Source organism: Urocampus carinirostris, chromosome 7 (genome assembly GCF_059441175.1).
Source record: "Urocampus carinirostris isolate Australia breed hairy pipefish chromosome 7, RoL_Ucar_1.0, whole genome shotgun sequence".
In the NCBI taxonomy this organism is placed as follows: domain Eukaryota; kingdom Metazoa; phylum Chordata; class Actinopteri; order Syngnathiformes; family Syngnathidae; genus Urocampus; species Urocampus carinirostris.
Window position 1 is genome coordinate 31,079,814 of NC_142355.1, and position 19,020 is coordinate 31,098,833.

The following is a 19,020-nucleotide window of genomic DNA, read 5'->3' on the forward strand; positions in this document are numbered from 1 at the left end:
GCTGCTATTACATTAATTACACTATGTTAAATCCTGTCACACAGCTATAAAAACTCTTTTTAGTGCTATTTTCCGTTAACTTCTGAGCGCGTTTGCAGACATATCGTGCGAGTTTCATCATCCTCGCAGACATTATGTGCTGGCGTATATGTTTTGCTTCTCACCCGTAGCCCGCGGTCATCACAACAGAATATATTGAGCGCATTATGGATATGAACGCCGGGCTCGGCCGTGCAGCACAAGGGTCAGTGCTCGCAGGCTTTTTGGTGGGGGCCCACACTTCATTGCCATAAAGCAATAATGCGCATCGCTGTTAACTGTCCCTTCCTTACACTGAACGGGGGGAGGAGTGTAATTGAATGTGGTATCCCGTGGCATGGAGAAAAGTCCAAATTTTCAGGCATAATAAACACTTCTTGTTGTTTTAGTTTTCCTGCAGACAGTAATAAAGATACTTTATGATATTTTTTCCTCACTAAGTTCACCAGTGGAAGTGGCTCTTGAGCCCTCTGGGCAAGAATGCAAGTTTTTACAGTTACTTTGGGAGTATTAGTTGGCCATTGCTATTCCATTGAGACAGTACTGACACAGTAGATTTAAATCAATCCGCAAAGTGGGCTTTACAATGCACGGGATGTGTATATGTGTTAAAAAAGGGTGGCGGGACCTTTGCAGATTTATTTAGCCGACATTGAATACCATAATGTTTGCTTGGGAATTCCATTTACATATCTATAATAATTGTTAGCAGGCAGCATGGTAGATTGGTGCTTAGCAGGTCAGCTGGAAATCTCCATCCCATGTTTGAATGCTTTTCTCTTAATGTTAAACATCCCGTTAATTGTTATAATATATCATATGCATTATAATGTAATAGTATACTATATGTGCATAGATGATAGAAAGGAGAATTGATAATGAAGGGCAAAAATGACTAAATAAACACAAAATTATAATAATATTCCACACTTCAGTTTAAGATAAACCATCACTGGGGTTTTTTTTAATACATAAAAAAGCTAAAATAAAATTCAAAATTCAATTAAAAAAGATATCAATATGTGAAATTAGTAAATCAATAAATGAAAGTACTAAAATAAAGTCCCAAACTCATTAAAAAAAAAAAAGAACGGGTAAAAACAAAATACGGAATTAATAGAAATCCAAAACTAAAATTCCGAACTTTGATATTGATCTATGGTGTGAAAATGTAAATAAATAAAAAATTAAAATATCACACTTCAATTAAAAAAAAACAACATGGGGGGGAAAAATATGTAAATACATACAGTATTTGAATTCCAAACTTCAATTAAAAAAAATATTTTAATGGGGGTAAAAACATCCAAACTGATAGAAAATGAAAAATACAAATGCAAATTATGTCATGATTACCAATTTGGATCACCTTTGCCTGCTCATTTGGCGCCAGCCGCTGCGGGCTATCTGATTGGCTCCCTGTCCCTTTTTAAGCCCAGTCCGGTCACTCTCCGTTTGTCAGTCTGTTAGCGAACCTCTGTTGTTACAAGCCTTTTTTACCCTGACTCCCCCCTGTCCCGTTTTTGCACCCGTTTTTTTCCACCTGTCCGTTCCTGATCTCCCCGTTTGTCTCCAGCTACGACCCGTTTTTGATCCCGACCACGTCTACTCTCCCTTGATGGCTTATGATCCGTTTTTGATCCCGACCATGATTTTGCTATCCTGTCTCGTCTATCGACCTGTTTTTCCATCCCTGACACCACCATCTCCCGCTACGGAAGATCCACTTCCGTATTCGGATCACGATCTAATTGCGAGAGCGACCTGTTTCCTGCCTCCAGCAAGCACCGGATCCCGGGCGCTGCCCTTCCTCTCTCCATCTCAATAAACTTGTGAAAAAACGTTACGCGATTGGGTTTACCCTTCATTCGGGACGTGACAAAATATCAATAAAAAATACAAATTAAAAATACGTGAATACATGCACAAATTACTCAAAAAAATGACATTTAAAAAAACAATTATTCAAATATTTTAAAAAGTTAATTAAAACTAAAAACAAAAATTAAAAGATAAAAGATAAATTACAAATAAATATGTATTTGTTGTTAAAAATGTGTTTCCTTCGTTCACCGGTTTGCACATTCGTCTAACGTGCAAAAGGTCCCCAGAAACATTTGTTGGCTTGGAGCGGGAAGGGCACCACCAGTCTGTACTTCCCCGAGACACACCACAGAAAATACGACCCAAGTGGTTAAGGGAAACGCCCACCCGCCCGCCATTATTAAATAGCAATGAATAAATAAAATGTTTCAGTCAAATATATTCTTTTCATGCTGATAGTATGAATGGTCAGCATGAGAAACGCTATCAAACGTTCACGCCAATATATAGTTTATTGATTTATGTTTTATGTTTGTTATTTTTGTATATTATTTTTTGATCATACATTGCATGTATGTTCTATTGTCACATTTAGGTATTTTGATATTAATGTATTTTTAATGCATCTATCAAGAACAGTGATCATTTTATAAATATACACATGTGTATTGTCATATGGGTAATTTTTTTTGCACAGTTACAATTTACACCTCCCACGCCTGCCAATGAACATCACATGCATACCAACTGGGTAAAAATGCTAAAGTTTGCCTTGCTATGGTTCGTTTAACAGCATTTAAAGCATTTTTTTGCACCATTTGTTGACAGCACTCCAAAAAGTTTGGCAACTGAGACTCACTGATGTTACTGTAAATCCAATAAATTCCATTAAGCAAAATAAACAGCTTGGTATGCTTCCAGACACTGAATGGAACCTTTACTGTTAACAAGTTATGACGTCTCTATTATTGACAAAATTATTTTCCTTCAAGTCATCGTTCAAGGTAAACATTTTAAAAAAAAAAATACACTTGGATTATTTATAACACCTCATAAGGCGCCGCCAAAACACATTATCCCGTCAAAACGTTATAGGGAGACGTGAAATACCTTCTCGTCGTCCTCTTCATCCTCACCCACGCTCATGTTCACCTGGCAGAAAAATAAAAGGGCAGGGGGAGCTTCAAGTGAATGGGACATTTGTGGGACGGGAGCATTTTTAACAAACACCTCGTAATGAAATTTCCTTTGAGTACCTTCACCCCTATTGGGAGAGGCCTGTTTCCATAGAGACGGCATCATGAGGTGACCTCACACAAAAGGAAGAGGTGACCGAGAGCCTTCTTCGCGCGGGCGCCGACACATCGAAGCAATCTTATTTTTCTGCCACATCAGTGCACGAAAAATACGCCGTGTTGTGAAAAAAAAAACATTTAATTTGGATGTTTTTGCCAATATCACTTTATATCAAGTCATCCCTGACCCTGGCGTGACATTGCCTGAGAACGAGGCTTTTGTCATGGGAGGGAGAGGGTCTCGGCAATTGGATGCGGAGGGTGAGCTCGGGCTTTAACATTGCCCAGGGAGGCAACCTCTCTCTGCAACAGCAAACATGCTCGCTGCCGGGGAGGGAGCATCACTTTGGGGCGGATGTGAGAGCGGGGCAAGCTTCCGGCAGGGGTGGGAGTCGGAAGTGTGAACGGCATAAACCTTCACAGACGTGTGGAGGGCAAATAGCAAGCCCAGAGCAGTAGACGAAGTGGAGATCACAGAGATCCACCGGCTTAAGAGCATGTGCTATACCGAGGTGTCACTAACCTTTTTGAAGCAAGGAGCTATTTTTTTATGTTACCGATTAGCATGTAGGGCAACCAGATAGACATGTATTTCTATAATAAAAACTTATGTTATTACCAGCGTTGGGAGTAATAAAATACAAAAGAACGCATCCCGGAACGCAATTACAAGGAACTGGTATTGCAGTTAGCAGGGAGCAGCCACATCCACAATGTTAGCACTAGTAGTCTGTGATATTATCTTTTGTAAATTTCTGCTATTGATACATTTAGATCTCATCACATACTCCACTTTTTACGCAGATGGTATTTAATCCTTTAACATTAATCAATACCAAGACACTAGCATTAGCAGAGAGCAGTTCTCGGCCAAATCCACAATGCTAATATTGTTAGTTTCTGGGACACTAGCATTCTCAGTGAGTTGTAAATTTCAGTTATTGATGATATTCAGTGAACTCATCAAAACATTTAACATTTAAGGTATTTGTTTTTATAAATTAATCAACACTAAGAATCTAGCATTAGCAGCTAGCGGTAAGCTGCCGATTCCATAATGTTAGCAAGGATGTCATCTATTGAAGACAATTTATGAACTCATCACCAATTTACGCATTTAAAGTATACATCATTGAAATTGATCCATTTTTTCAATACAACATACATCTTGGGTATAACTTTCAAATTGATTTTGGAAATTAATGCTTTAATTGTGTTTTAGTTGTGTTGGAAGTGTTTTTTTTTTTTTTTCATTCGTGGTCTTGAGGCATGATAAAGAGATCACCTCAGTTTTTTTTTATTGTTCTTGACACAATGTTGCTGTCAAGTTCTTATCAGAGCAGATTTTTTCTTTCCCTGAACTTCATCTTTTAATAACCTCGGTATAAAATAAAGAGCATTTGAGAAAAAAATTCAAAGTTCTTTTACAGGTTACACTCAAATGGCCTCTCCTTTTAAAATAAAACTCAAACAATGACTGTTTAGAGCAAAATACTTTCTCTTGGTGCTTATTCTTTCTCAGTTGACTTTGTCTCACACCCTGCGGGTTTAATTTGAATTTGTGTTCCATTTTACTTTTTTGGAATTACTGACAACCAGCCCACACACGAGACTGGCTTGTTCTCTACCCACACTTAGACTGTAATGCAAGTAAATTATGTCAAACTGCCCTCTTTTTTCGAATAGAACGCCAGCACTGAGCCTAAAGGAAGATTTGTAGCAATACGTTAATGATCGATTTTCTCTTAAGATTCGGTGTCTTCGTGGTGAGTTACTGATGAAAACTGTCTATTTGACTCACCAGGTCCTGGCCGTAGTTGCTGTTTTTGCCACTGAGCTGCATGTAGTTCCAGGTGATGAGCAGGAGAAGGAAGAGGGGGAACATAAAAAGCTCCCAGTGCCATACTGTCACCAGGAAAATCTGAGGAGACCACACAGGACAGACTGTTTATACTACAGTGTTTTTCAACCGGTGTTCCGGGGAACACTAGTTGTTGTTAAAGCTTGCTCAGTTTTATCTTTAAAAAGAATACTTACAAACGTTAAGTATCTTTTCTTTCTTCCTGGGATCAGTCAATAAACTGTAAGATTCATCCGTGTCAGTGGTATTTTTATATACTAATTACCATATTTTCCAAGGCGCACCCCCAAATGTTATTCATATATGAGGCGCATCGGACTATAGGCCGCATGAAATTGTGACTACAGTCAGAACTACCTTAAAATAACAAAACATTATTTGTGACAGGGAATCAAACTTGGGATGAAACTGTGAGGGGGCTGACACTACAGATAACTTACGAAAAGGCATTCGAGTTTATGTCATTATCACACTATTTCTTTGGTGCCAGAAACGCTGATTTGCATAGTTCTTTCTGTTCTGCATCGACTTCACCACCTGTTCGTCAATAGGGTTACAGTTTATAATATATAAAAGAGCTTGTATGGTATTTGGTTGAGAGACGTTACGTTTTGGTCTTTCGCATCAGTATTGAGCCACAGATGAAGTGGAATGCAGAAAAAAATGCATTTCGCAAAACAGAGTTTCTGGCAGCATGAGTAAAAATAGTGTGATAATAAGATAAACTTTGATGCCTTTACATATTTAATCTGAAACCTGGTGTTCTGGTGGAAAGTGTTAGCGTCCTTACAGCCAGGATCTAGGGTTGAATCCGGATCCATACAATATATTACGATTTGGGTCAGCAATGATCATCGATCGATCAGCCATTGCTCTTTTGGTGAATCTCATAGGCTGGAAAATATGGCAATATAGGGACATATATTTAATAACATATAGTTTTAAATAGTTGTTAATCGAATTGTATTAACATTTAGTGATTAGACAAAAAAAATATTTACTTGTGTGCAATACTAAAGTTTTGCTTTTCAAGGATATTTTATGCCAAAAACCATTACGGGACTTGTAGTTTGGAGACGAATGATACACACAAACTCCAGCATATCAAAAACTACCCTTATGTGTTGGCTGATTTTATTTTCCACCCCTACAGCAAAAATACTGCAGTCTGTATGCAGTCATATGCAACAGTTGTATCCATCCATATGTATTGTAGGTCTGCGCTTTTGGAAAACCACGTTCAGGAAACCTTGTAAATAGATGGGACTCAACAATGGAGTACAATTTTGGAGAGCAAACAAGACTAGTACTTTTAGATCATTTTCGTGAGTGACATGATTATGCAAATTATTCTTTAAGTAATATGAAAAGTGAAATGCGAAAACAACGTCTATTTTCATAATTATGTCGCCTTTACTTGCCTCCCTGATCGAATTGCTCGCACACAAGCAAGGGGTCATTCGTTTTGATAGTAGTCATATAGATTATTAATTCGGATTAATCAGCGCCCATGAAAGAGATCGCAGTACTCTGTTTAGTTAGATTGTACTGGTGACACCAAAATTTGGCGTTGTAAGCAAAAATCTCTGGATGTAACAAATAGAAAAAAAAACTACCATGCACAGAGGACGAGAGGATTGAACCGCAATATGGCAAGGGAACCCTATTATAAATCTCCTTAAAAAGCACAGCAGACTGTACACATTTTGAGAGTTTGACAACAGATTACTTCTGCATTTTTTTCATGTATCCATCCTATCCGTGCATGTGGAGATAGCATTGTGTTGACACAGCCTTTTATAACCAGCAAACTAAATCCTCTTACAGTTAAAAATGGAGAGAAACTCTGACGAAGCACGCATAGCAACCGAAGGAGCACTCGCAGAGTTTACTGACCTCCGGTAGAAATAAGGCGGATCATGCTGAAAGCATAATCCTTTAGAATTCTGTAAAGAAGTGATGCGCCAAACGCTGCTGCATTTCACAGCGCCGTGCTAATTGGATGGTCGCTTTTAAAGCCACTTAGTGGCAGTCTAATGAGTCTGCATGCAACCCCGAACGTGTGAAAAGGATTTAACCAGCTGCTTGACAAGAACGAGGTGGGAAAAAATGTCTCTGATTTTACGTTGAAGCCTAGTTAAGCATGCCTATGTCCTAAAAACTGTGTATTTTGAAAAAGGGACTGTTATAGTGTATCTACGAAAGCATCTTTCAGTCCGAGCGACGTCAGACGTCAAGTTGAGAAGATGACAAGTTCTCAAACAGATGGATAAATATAAATAAAAATGAAAAAATAGAGAAATAAATATACCAACACAAATAAATACTATCGGACTAATATTTATTAAACATTTAATGTTAGATAAGGGGGCAGCATGGCGGCGCAGTGATTAGCGCGTGTGCGGCACAGTTCTGAGGTCATGAGATCGAACCTCCTGTGGGGAGTTTGCATGTTCTCCCCCGTGCTTGCATGGGTTTCCTCCGGGCACTCTGGTTTCCTCCCACCTTCCATAAATATACATCAGGTTAATTGGCCAGTCCAAATTGTCCCTATGTGTGAGTGAGCGAGTGAGTTGTCTGTCTCTGTGTGCCCTGCGACTGGCTGGCAACCAGTTCAGGGTGTTTCCTGCCCACTGCCCGAAGATAGCTGGGGTGGGCTCCAGCACCCCCGCGACCCTACTGAGGATAAGCGGTGCAGATAATGGATGGATGGATGTTAGAAAATGGGAAAAAATGGACCGCCTTAAGAATTTCTGAAACAACAGCACTTTTCTCAAAACAAATTAGTTATCAAATCAGACAAAAATAAACATATAACAAGGTTGCATTTACTGCATGTGTGTTTGAATATATTTAGATATAATATTAGTTATCAGTACAGGATTGGAGAAAGGATACATTATTACTTATCAGTAAGAAAAAACTGTAAATGTTATATGATAATACAATAGAATAAACAGATGTTGGTCGTATTGGGCTTCAACCCCATGATTTGATTGTCTAGACTCTAGAGGAGCTGCTTCGGTTAGCCAGGAGTCCACTGTATTCCATGCAGTTGAGGAAAGGAACATTTTATTTGCGTGAATCAAGCCAAATACATCTCATTGAAAAAAGGAAAACCAGATTTTAATTGCCTAGAGCAGTCAAGTCAAGTCATTTTTATGTGTATAGCCCTTAATCACAAAGAGTCTCAAAGGGCTTCACAGGTTATTACACATAAGCAGTTTAGGTTATTCATATGCTATAGAGTAGAAGAGAGTTTTAAGCTTAGATTTAAACATTTGGAGAACGCTCTCGAACCTGCGGAACACTTCTTGGCCCCTTCGGTTAGCCAAGAGTCAGTTGCATTTCATGCGCACACAAAAAAAAACCTAATTGTTTTGCGACGCAAGTTCATAGAAAGAACCTCCGAATAAAGCACAGTTAAAAGACAAAACTTTTATTTTTTTTGGAACAATAATAAGATCTGTTCCTAAGAAAAGCTACCCCCTTCAAGCTAAGAAATAACAATGGCCTTCAAAGAGCTGCGGGCTGCTTGGAGAACCAACAATATGTTTGCGTTAAAGCCCTCGACAGGATGTGAAACACGGAGGGCGCGAGAAAAAGCTTGGGGCCTCGGTATACAGGGGCCCCTGCGAACAGACTGCTCGTGTCACAGCCACTATGCGCGCTGTGTCTACACGTAAGCTGCCGGGGGGCCGGTCTACCTAGTGCCGCACCAGGACTCAAGAAACAGTGAACAATACCGACCAAAAACGCCCCTGAGCCTCTTCACTGCACCGCTTAGTATCCTTTGACAGAGCAGTAGGTGAGCTGGAAAGATTTCCAGAGGGGTTGGGGCCGGAGACCAGCAAGTAGTAAAGACCCTCACAAAACATTTACAATTGCCTGTGCGAATAGTTCAAGCCTGTGAGTCAGAATGTGAGGTGTGAGTATCTGTATAAGTACAGGTCAGATGATGTATTACTCTATTGTTACCTAAAGGGACAACCAGAGAGGGAAATATAACTATAGACCAGGGATATATAATATAATATATACATATATATATATATATACATATATGTGTGAACACCATCATGATCATGTATAACGGTAAAAAAGTACTACTAATTAAAATGATTGTTTTGGTGCCATTCTTGTCTTCAATGTCTATTTCTGTGCACTAAGCTCAAGGTCATTGTGCAAATATACACAACATGTACACTATATACATTTTTGTCCACTTGCTTTTTCATTTTTATCATGTACACTACTGTTTAAAGTCTCATCTCATCTCATCTCAATAGCTGCACCGCTTATCTTCAGTAGGGTCGCGGGGGTGCTGAAGCCCATCCCAACTATTTTCGGGCAGTGGGCAGGGGAGACCCTGAACTGGTTCCCAGCCAGTCGCATGGCACACAGGGACAGACAATTTGCTCGCTCATTCACACCTAGGGACAATTTGGACCGGCCAGTTAACCTGACATGCATATTTTTGGAATGAGGGAGGAAACCGGCGTGCCCGGAGGAAACCCTTGCAAGCACGGGGAGAACATGCAAACTCCACACAGGAGGTTTGATATCATGACCTCAGAACTGTGCCACACAAGCGGTAACCACTGTGCCCCCGTGCTGCCCTGTTTCAAAACCAATTTGGTGACATTTTCTATTTATAAACAAATAGAAGATAAAGTATAGCACATCCGTGTAAATGCCTGAAATCCATATGAGAAAAACTGGATAGTCCTCATAATATGTGTGTTTTTTTCCCAACGATTTGAATTTGAGACTCTGCAACGGCAAATACCAAAAATCTAAATCGATTTTATTCCCTCCTCACCTAAATGTTTAACTCTGTGTCCTGCAACTCAAAGTTTTCTCACCCCTCCAGACCCTGCGTTTTTTCAGATGGGAAAAAATGGGTTAAAAGAACAGATAGTTATCGGGAAACATTTGCATTAAAATAGAATATGAGGCAAAAAAAATAGTTTTGGAAGATCATAAAGATTATACCTGTAGGCCACCTGTTTATCTTAAATATTATATTATATTATTACTTTTGCTGGTTGTTGATTGTGCTGTAGCAGCACGGCGGCTGAGTGGTTAGCGCGTCCGCGGCACAGTTCTGAGGTCATGAGATTAAACCCTCCTGTGTGGAGTTTGCATGTTCTCCCTGTGCTTGCGTGGGTTTTCTCCGACCATTCTGGTTTCCTCCCACATTCCAAAAACATGCATGTCAGGTTAATTGCGAATCCCTAGGTGTGAACGAGCGAGTGAGTTGTCTGTCTCTGTGTGCCTGTGACTGCCTGGCAACCAGTTCAAGAAGTCCTCTGCCCACTGCCCAAATATGGTTGGGATGGGCTCTGGCAACCCCGCGACCCTACTGAGGATAAATGGTACAGATAATGGATGGATGGGTGATTGTGCTGTTTTGTAGTCAGTGCTCATATCCCAGCCTTTGTCCACAAAAACTGGTAAGTCAGGCTACCAATACAGGTTCCCCAGTGGAGGTGAATTGACGGATAGGCTCAGGGTTCGCTGTACAACGAGTTCCCTAAACAGGTAAGATGCTGCTGTTATTCTTTTAATAGCTCATTTGCATCACAGCGACAAACTAGCACAAGCAGGGGGTAACAATGGAAAAAAGGTAAACAATGAATATGCATGGGGGCGCTGTTATGAATAACCTACGTCATATGTTGTCACCTCAGCTCCCATGGGATGCTTGCAAAGCAATTCTCACCCATTTTACTTCCCCCCTCCTTTTAGGAATTCAGTCTACCATCCGACTGGTAGCTTGTCATATTTCCATTATAGAAATTTAAAAGGGGGGAGGGGAAGCGGAAGAAGCGAAAAGTGACACAAGCCCAGCAGGAATGTCGGACCTCCTTGCTCCCGCCTGCCGAAATCTGCCGCGTTAAGCGCTAAAAGTTTAATTGCTCGGCCTCCGTCTTCCCCGCGCTGGTCGACGGAGGAGGCCAATTCATTTCCGCCCGAAGGAAAGAGGGGGGAAAGAATCTGTCACAGGTATTCATAATCGCCCACTAATGCAAATTTCTGCTCGCCGCGTTCCGGCTCAGCGGACAAGATAAAAGCCTACAGGAAGACAATGGCTGGTGTGGGGAGGAAAGTGTGTGCTTAAATGAGGGTATAAACCAAAACTGTCAGACATCTTTCCTCCGTTCCTCTCTCACTGCTCGCTTCTGCCATTACAAGCTATCTTTGGGATGATAAGTGGAAGATCTGGGTGGTTTAAATTTATACATAGTGTTGCCTCCTCATGTCGGTGTTTGACTTTTACATCATACATATATTAACAATTAGTTCTGCGTAGTTTTGCATACATCTTGGAATGTCTCCATCACTTCAAGAGCATCATCACCCTACATGTCAACCGTTCAAATTTAAAACGGCGGATGTTATCACTCACTCAATTTTTACGTGCGAAACGCAATCCATCTCCAGAATAGCACAAAAAAAATTGACAAAGTGACAAACTTTTACCATAAAGGAAATCCAATGCAATTGTTGGAGCAGTTTATACACTCACAAAGACAGTCTCGCTTCAAGATGAAGCAGCCATAGACTAAAACACACTCTTGAGTCAATATTTCATGTAGTTGTTCAAATTTTGAAAAAAAAAAAAAAAAATCAGTAGGCGTTAAAAGGGGAGAAAAGCAGTTTTCTAACGCATATGACAGTATTGTGAGTGAGTATGCATTACACTCAAATCCTTTAGAAAACTACCCTCTGTTTCCTGGATGCTGATTGGAGCAACTGTAATACAGATGCCTCGCGACTTATGTACATTCCTCTTCCGGATTTCGGCAGATACGATCATGTTTTTTTGGGATGTCGAAAAATATCTGGAGATTGCTGTAAGTTAGATTTCGTATTATGTGCACCTTTTTCCGAGTACAGGACAGTACTGTAGTGCTTCTTTCCGCCGCTACCTGTCTGTGGCGCTGTGTGCTGTCACCCAACCACTCAGCTTCCTCTTTCTAGTTCGTATGAAAACATACAGTGCTACGTGTACTGAATCTGCAGCTCGCTCAGAACTATGACGTTTTTATTGTTTAATACCCCGTTTATTCATTCGATATGGTTGGTGTAAAGTGTGAGGAAGAGGCGAGCCGTTTCCTTTGAAATGAAAGTAGAATAAGAAAGCTTGATGCAGTTGAGAAAATGGTCGGAACACCTTTTTGCGGCCAATGAGTAGGAGTAGGATCTCTTGAAGCGCAAGTAAAAAAGTAAGTAAAACCTCACTTTATATATCTTTATAGAGCATATTTTATTCAATGTTTATTTTTTAGGACAAACCAATAAAGGTTACTTATACAAGCCTTAAACAAACATATATAAACCATAAACATACAAAATATAGCGCTGAAGCAACTTACGAACAAATTCAACTCACGAATAATCGTCCGGAACATAACCCTTTCGTCGGTCGGGCAACATCTGGAGTTCGTTTTTCCCACTAGTGAAAAACGAATAACCCCGTAAACAATTCGTATGCAATTAATTCAATCCGGGGATGGCACAAATGACATCATAATTAAATTAAAAAAAAATCTGCCTTGAACTTTTGAACTTTATTAAAAGTTGATTTCATTCATGCCACTCGCCAAAATCATCGAGAAACATGCTTATTGGTCCAATTGTGCGCTCCATTGCCTTGTCCTGTCTGGGTGTGCAATATCTGGCTTACTAGGAGCCTGGATTTACAATATTTAGGTATGGATGCAACTGTTGCATCTTTTATATACGGACTGGAGCATCACCAAGTGGGCAGAAAAATGTCCTTGAGAAAATAAACCTTCCTTACATATTTCGGTGAACTGGAATATTAGTTTATCATTTGTTGCTGCATTACAAGTCCCACAGCACTTTGCGGCATAATATAATCCCAGATTAGGGAAACCCGAAATGCACACAAGAAAATATATAATTAGATACACTGCTGTACATACATATTTTCAGTCTAAGGTTCCTACTTTGTGGAAATTAAAGTAATAAGAATGGTTCTGGAACTGATAAACCGGAAAAGTCGAGGGAATACTGTACTACTTAGGTGTTGTTATCATCAAACATCACCGAGTAATGTCTCCTTGCCTCGTCAACTCTAGAGGATGTTTCTAATTGGTAGGACTGTAAACCAGAACACCCCCGCCCCCTAGCTAAGTGTCTCGTGTTTTATTAGCTAGCGTCTGAGTGATTAAAGGACACCTTAGACAAAGTGAGACTGTGAATCTGCATCAAAATAATCCCTGTTTTAATTGCTGTCAAAGACAAACGGAGGCGCTATTCTGGTTCTTCCTTAAGCTTCTGTTCCATCAAGGAATTACGAGTCATGAGCGAAACCTCGACACTCCAAAGCAAGATGGATATGTTCAATGTGAACAGCGGACACGTTGTGACAAATATTGTAGGTGAGGGAAAGTGGCTAAGACAGGGTAGCCCGTGGGACACAAAGCCAATTACTTTCTTTTATGTCTCTATTAAAAAATATATCCTTCTCCTGATTTTTTTAAAAAGTTGCTAAGTAATGTAAATTACAATTTAAGAATAGGCATACTTATCAGAAATAGCAACATTATTCTATCAAGAAGTAAAAATAAACATCTGACAGTTGCTGTTTATGTTAGCATAAGGACAGAAATACTATTAATCATGGAAAATTGCAATTTAAGGAAGTTGGTAGTTTAAAAAATCCATCATTGTTTACAAATTCTCATGACATCTTTGAGTACTGTACTTAAAAGTTGAGTCATCGTAGTGTTAGTCCTGAAAAAGTGGAATCACCCATCCGTAATATTACCAGTACATTTGACACTTGGGTACTTGAATATTAGAGAGCATACAACTGTTTTAAAGCCCCAAAGTATAATATTTGACCACTAGATGACACTGTGTTGTCTGGTACGAGTGAGAGCCAGTGCTACACGGCAGAGCGTGGCGGCAGAATATATTGCCGATCCAAGAAAGGATTCCACAGTGAAAAAGATTTCAAGTATTAATTTCTCAATCTATGATTTTTTTAGAAACATTAACATATAGGGGCAGCATTAGCTCAGGAGGTAGAGCGCTCAACTTGGGATCAAGAGGTCGCAGGTTCGATTCCCGGCTCCTCCGTGTTATATGTCGAAGTGTCCTTGGGCAAGACACGGAATCCCTAATGCCCCCAATAAACAGGTAGGCGCCTTGCATGGCCGACTCCCTATTGGTGTGTGACTGTGTGTGTGAATGGGTGAGTGTGAAGCACATTGTAGAGCACTTTTCATTGACTTGAAAGGCGCAATATAAATGCAGACCATTTGCCATTTAACATTGTTATGATAGTTCATCCCGCGGTGCAGGAAATTGCTGGATGGATGATAGTTTATGTATTTTTGCCTACCATTCAAATCAATGTTTTCTTCATTACTGGATACAAGTTTTTGTACACACTGTCCCTTTAAGATAAACATATTATTTAAAAAAATATATCAATTAAAAAAACATAATGAAAAAAGAATAAAAGTCATATAAGGTAAGATTAAAGCTAATGAACCACCAGCCTTGGCAACAAAAGTTAGCTAATAGTCTGCTCATCTAGCTAACAGATGACTTGTTTTTGGACAAAATTAGCCCATACGTTAGAGAGGAGGATTTCTACCATTAAGCTAAAAAATAACTACATGAATCCAACCGGGGGGCCTGAGAATCATTGAGCACTCGGCTATTAAAAGTATGAATAAAACAATTCAAAGGTTAGCAAAAACGGCTGCCCTGGTGCCACCCGCAGGGTAGCGGGTGGGATCAGGGGTGGTAAAAGATCAATAAAAGAGACTAAATCATTCTGGAGGAGAGAATCTGAAGTTAAGAAATAATCAGAGATGAGAGTTAGGGGAAGGGCGTTATGTGATTGTTTTGTCTTAATGATTATGATTATAACTATGATTAACTCAATGAAAAAGCAGCATCTAGTACAGGGGGTCACCAACCCAGGGCTACCAGTTTATTATGTTACCAGGTTGTAATTATAAGAGGTAGGCCTAAAATAGGCTCAGCCAACAACTGAACATCTTGCCTGTTCTAAATTTCTTAGAAAATCCCAATGACCCATCACTTGTGAGCCAATTTTAAAACGAGTCTGCGTGCTACTTATCTGCTCTTCAGGATTTATGTGGACACCACATTAATTACACCTGTAATAAATAATGTGGCCCGCCTTATCATATTGTCTGTCATTGCTTGACAATGCTGAGAGAAGCACAAGATAAAAATGAGCCACGATGACCTGCACTGGATGTCGTCAAAACCATGCGCCATTTAAAGAGAACCCACCGTAGCTATATTTTCTGGTTCCCATAATCAACCAGAGAACATTGAAGAAACACATCCTAATGTATTTTACTTCAACTAAAAGTTACAGACATATTGTTTAAGGCAATACAAAATTACAACATCTAAAGAAAAATAGCACATTCAATTCTTTAGCTCCTTTTCTAGAATAAATATTAAATCGAACAGCAAATTTCCCATCTTCAGGTAAATATTGTCATAGTAAAATAAAAATCAGAAAGACTAGAAAATCATTGAATCCGTCTTTTACTGGAGAGACACGTTTTATATTAGTGTTTGAATGCTATTTTTGTCCCTTCACTCTGAACGTTGTTTGGATAAACTGCAGTGTAAATCAAGTCAAGTCAAGTCATGTTTATTTGAGACCCCGTTTGTCACAAGGAGTATCAAAGGGCTGCACAGACCACAGATTATTGCAGACTACAGACTATTATTACACATCCCCTGATCTAAAACCTACATTAGGGAAAGGAAAAACTCAAAAACCTCAACATGAGGAAAATGAGAAGGGACCACACATGAGGCTACAATGGATGTTGCAATAACAAACAACAATTTAATTGTTTGTTGGTTTTTTTTTTTCAAATACACAATTGACAAACACTAAAAGAGATTAACTCTTAGTGAGAGAAAAAATACTGAGAAAAATAGACAAATCTTAAGTCCCTGAATCCTTATTTAATCGTGAGCCTCCGAAAAGACCCCCAGCCCTCCAGCTATGGCACACTTTTTATGCCATTAGACTAAGAGTCCTGCTGCTGTAAGAATGTTTTTTCTACCATCTGGCCCCCGGGCTTAAATGTGTTTGAAACCCCTGCTGGAGAGAGAAGAATGTGCGTTAGTTTTGCAGCAAGGAATGATTATTTTGGAAAAACCTCAATGACCATTGTATTCCTCGCCCATTATTGTCCCACCCTAGGGGACAATAAAATGGATATTTTACAGATTTAGAAATAATATTTGGTACTATGTCTGAACTTTTATAGTCTACATTGGCTCATTTATGGATTTTAGGTTGTATTGATACTTATCCAGGCCGCACGACAGCGCAGTGGTTAGCGCGTGTGCGGCACAGTTCTGAGGTCATGAGATTGAACCTCCTGTGTTTAGTTTGCATGTTCTCCCCGTGCTTGCGAGGGTTTCTTCCGGGTACTCCGGTTTCCTCTCAAATTCCAAAATCATGCATGTCTGGTTAATTAGCCGGTCAAATCTTGTCCCTATGTGTGAATGAGCGAGTGAGTTGTCCGTCTCTGTGTGCGACTGCGACTGGCTGGCAACCAGTTCAGGGTGTCCCCTGCCCACTGCCCAAAGATGGCTGGGATGGGCTCCAGCACCCCAGCGACCCTACTGAGGATAAGCAGCGCAGATGGATGGATGATATTTATCCGGGATTATTGAATAAATGGAGGCTTCAAACGAAGTCTTTTTGACAATGACAAATTTCCAGAATTTGAATCTCTGGTGGTCCAGATAAACAGGAACTAGCATCGGATGCTGCCATGCTGCCATGCACTTACTCCAAAGTAGTACGGAACGACGGGGCTCTCTAGCAGCTGTAAACGCAGAGCAATGAGACATGTAATGCGGGTTGAGCCCGGGCCAGTGCAGGGACAGCCTTTCGGGGCTTGTAGAAGAGAGGCTGGTGTCCGCAAGCAGGCAGGCGGAGGAAGCGCAGATACCATTTCTCTTCGGGGCAGGACGCGAATGTGTGTGTGGGCAGCCGCCGCGCTCTGAGCAAATTATTTCTGAATAAATATTTCACATACGCTCAGCTCAACTTGTATCGGCGGAGGAGGGAGAGGAAAAGGGAGGCAAACATTGTAGAGTGGGTGCTTGCTGCGAGTATGAAAACTGTGAAGGGGAGTGAAGAGGATCGCTTCTTTTCAGGTTGAGGGACGCTGCACTTGAAGTGTGATTATGGTTTACAAGTCCTATATGGACTATATTAATGGACTTTAGAATTCAAGATTACTCGGAAAAAGTATAGTTTGCTTTAAAGAACATATTGGGATATGGAATACCTCAAACATTCAAGGTGCTCTATTTAGAGCAGGTGTGTCAAACAGGCGGCCCGCGAAACAACGCTCAGAGAAGCGCAAGAGAAAAGCAAGCTGCTGGTTGAAATATGTCCATTTGATGTTGCCAAAGTCAGGTGTCTCTCACAAAGACACTGTACTTGTTTTTATTTCTCTCTCTCACTCACTCACTCACTCACTCACTCACTCACTCACTCGCCTCAGTGTCTTTTTACCTTATTTTGTTCTCTCTTCCTTTTTTTCTCCTTTCATTTCTCCTTGGAGTTTCCTCTTTCTCTCTATTTATTTCCCCCTCTCTTACGATTTCTCTTTTTATCTCTTTTATTTCTCATGTTCTCTCCCTCATTTCTTTTCTCTCTCTCTTTCTCACTTTCTGTCTTTGTCCCACCCTCTCTCTTTTTTTTCTCATTTCTTTCTCTCCCTTTTTTGTCCCTCTAATCTACTAGTCCGGCCCCTGAGAGAATGTTTGTTCTCTCATGTGGCCCCCGAGTTGAAATGAGTTTGACACCCCTGATTTAGAGCTTCCAACAGATGAAATAGGAGTACCTGGTTAAAAATTTACTGACGGCAAGCAAAAAAGATTGTAGCACAAACAAGATCTGCTCACCGAGAGAACAACATTTTGTATAAGAATCCATAAGACCCGATTCATGGACAAATGGGAGAAATGTATAGACTTTAGTTAAAATAGGGACACCACTTACGAAAAATGAAGACTGGACTTTAAAGAGTGACTTTAACATGGAAAATATTCTCCAACACCGCAATGTTGTTATGGTTTTTTTTTTTTTTAATTATATAGTTTTTGTTTGTTTTTATTGAATCAGTTCCTGTTTGAACTAAATAAACATCAAAGCCACGTTTCCCCCCAAAAATGCTATGTATTCATGGAAGCTGACAAAATGTACCCACTTTATATGTCAGGTATGATTAAAACTAGATCTAGTTACAATTCAATGAACAGTAAAATGTGTTTATTATAACCCCAAGGTGTGCAAAGTATGGCTTGGGAGCCGTCAACACGGAACATTCGTCCAAGGCCCAGCATATACTAAAACTGATACAGGCTCCTAAAAAAGATGGGAAATTAACTACCTGAAATTTGGAGAGTATTTTTTTCCCAATTGGTATAAGAAAGTAAAGTGTGCCCTGTCACACTTTGTGAAACACTACCACGCTACAGCCGACCAAAAAAATAGAAGGTAATAAAGAACATATCCTATTGCATATAGTTATGCAAATGTTAAGCAATGTTCCCTCTAATTTTCCTCGGGTCTGAGCGTTCACACAAAGTCGGTGAGCAACCCTTGAAAGAACAGTGAGCAACAGCAATCCCAAGTGTGGCAACTAAGTCTTTATCAAACATGTCCAAAACTTGACATCAAGTTGCATTTTGCTGAGTTTCCGGCAATGCAAAAATATTTTTCACTTTTGAATGAATTGACTAATGTATTATTGCAAAGGTTGTACGGCCTACAAACGTCATTTGTCTTTACAACAATTATTTCACTAGATTTCCATTTCTTTTTTTTCCTGGTATCTTTTGTCGCATAACACTAATATTTTTGGGGGCTTATTTAGTCGGTTGCACGATACACAACTGTATTTAATCACATTATTTAGTGGAAGTACAATG

At 39.9% G+C, this 19,020-nt stretch overlaps 1 protein-coding gene across 2 annotated transcripts in view; it reads right to left on the reverse strand.

Moving 5' to 3' along the window:
• The window catches only part of LOC148362956 (multiple C2 and transmembrane domain-containing protein 2-like), a 79,122-nt gene that overhangs the window by 24,924 nt on the left and 35,178 nt on the right, over nucleotides 1–19,020 (reverse strand). For both annotated transcript variants that reach the window (XM_088340554.1, XM_088340555.1), the window contains exons 17-18: nucleotides 4,960–5,079; nucleotides 2,974–3,015 (exon numbers count right to left, since the gene is read on the reverse strand). In XM_088340554.1, coding sequence (XP_088196680.1) covers nucleotides 2,974–3,015; nucleotides 4,960–5,079 — 162 coding nt within the window. The remainder of the gene's footprint in view (nucleotides 1–2,973; nucleotides 3,016–4,959; nucleotides 5,080–19,020) is intronic.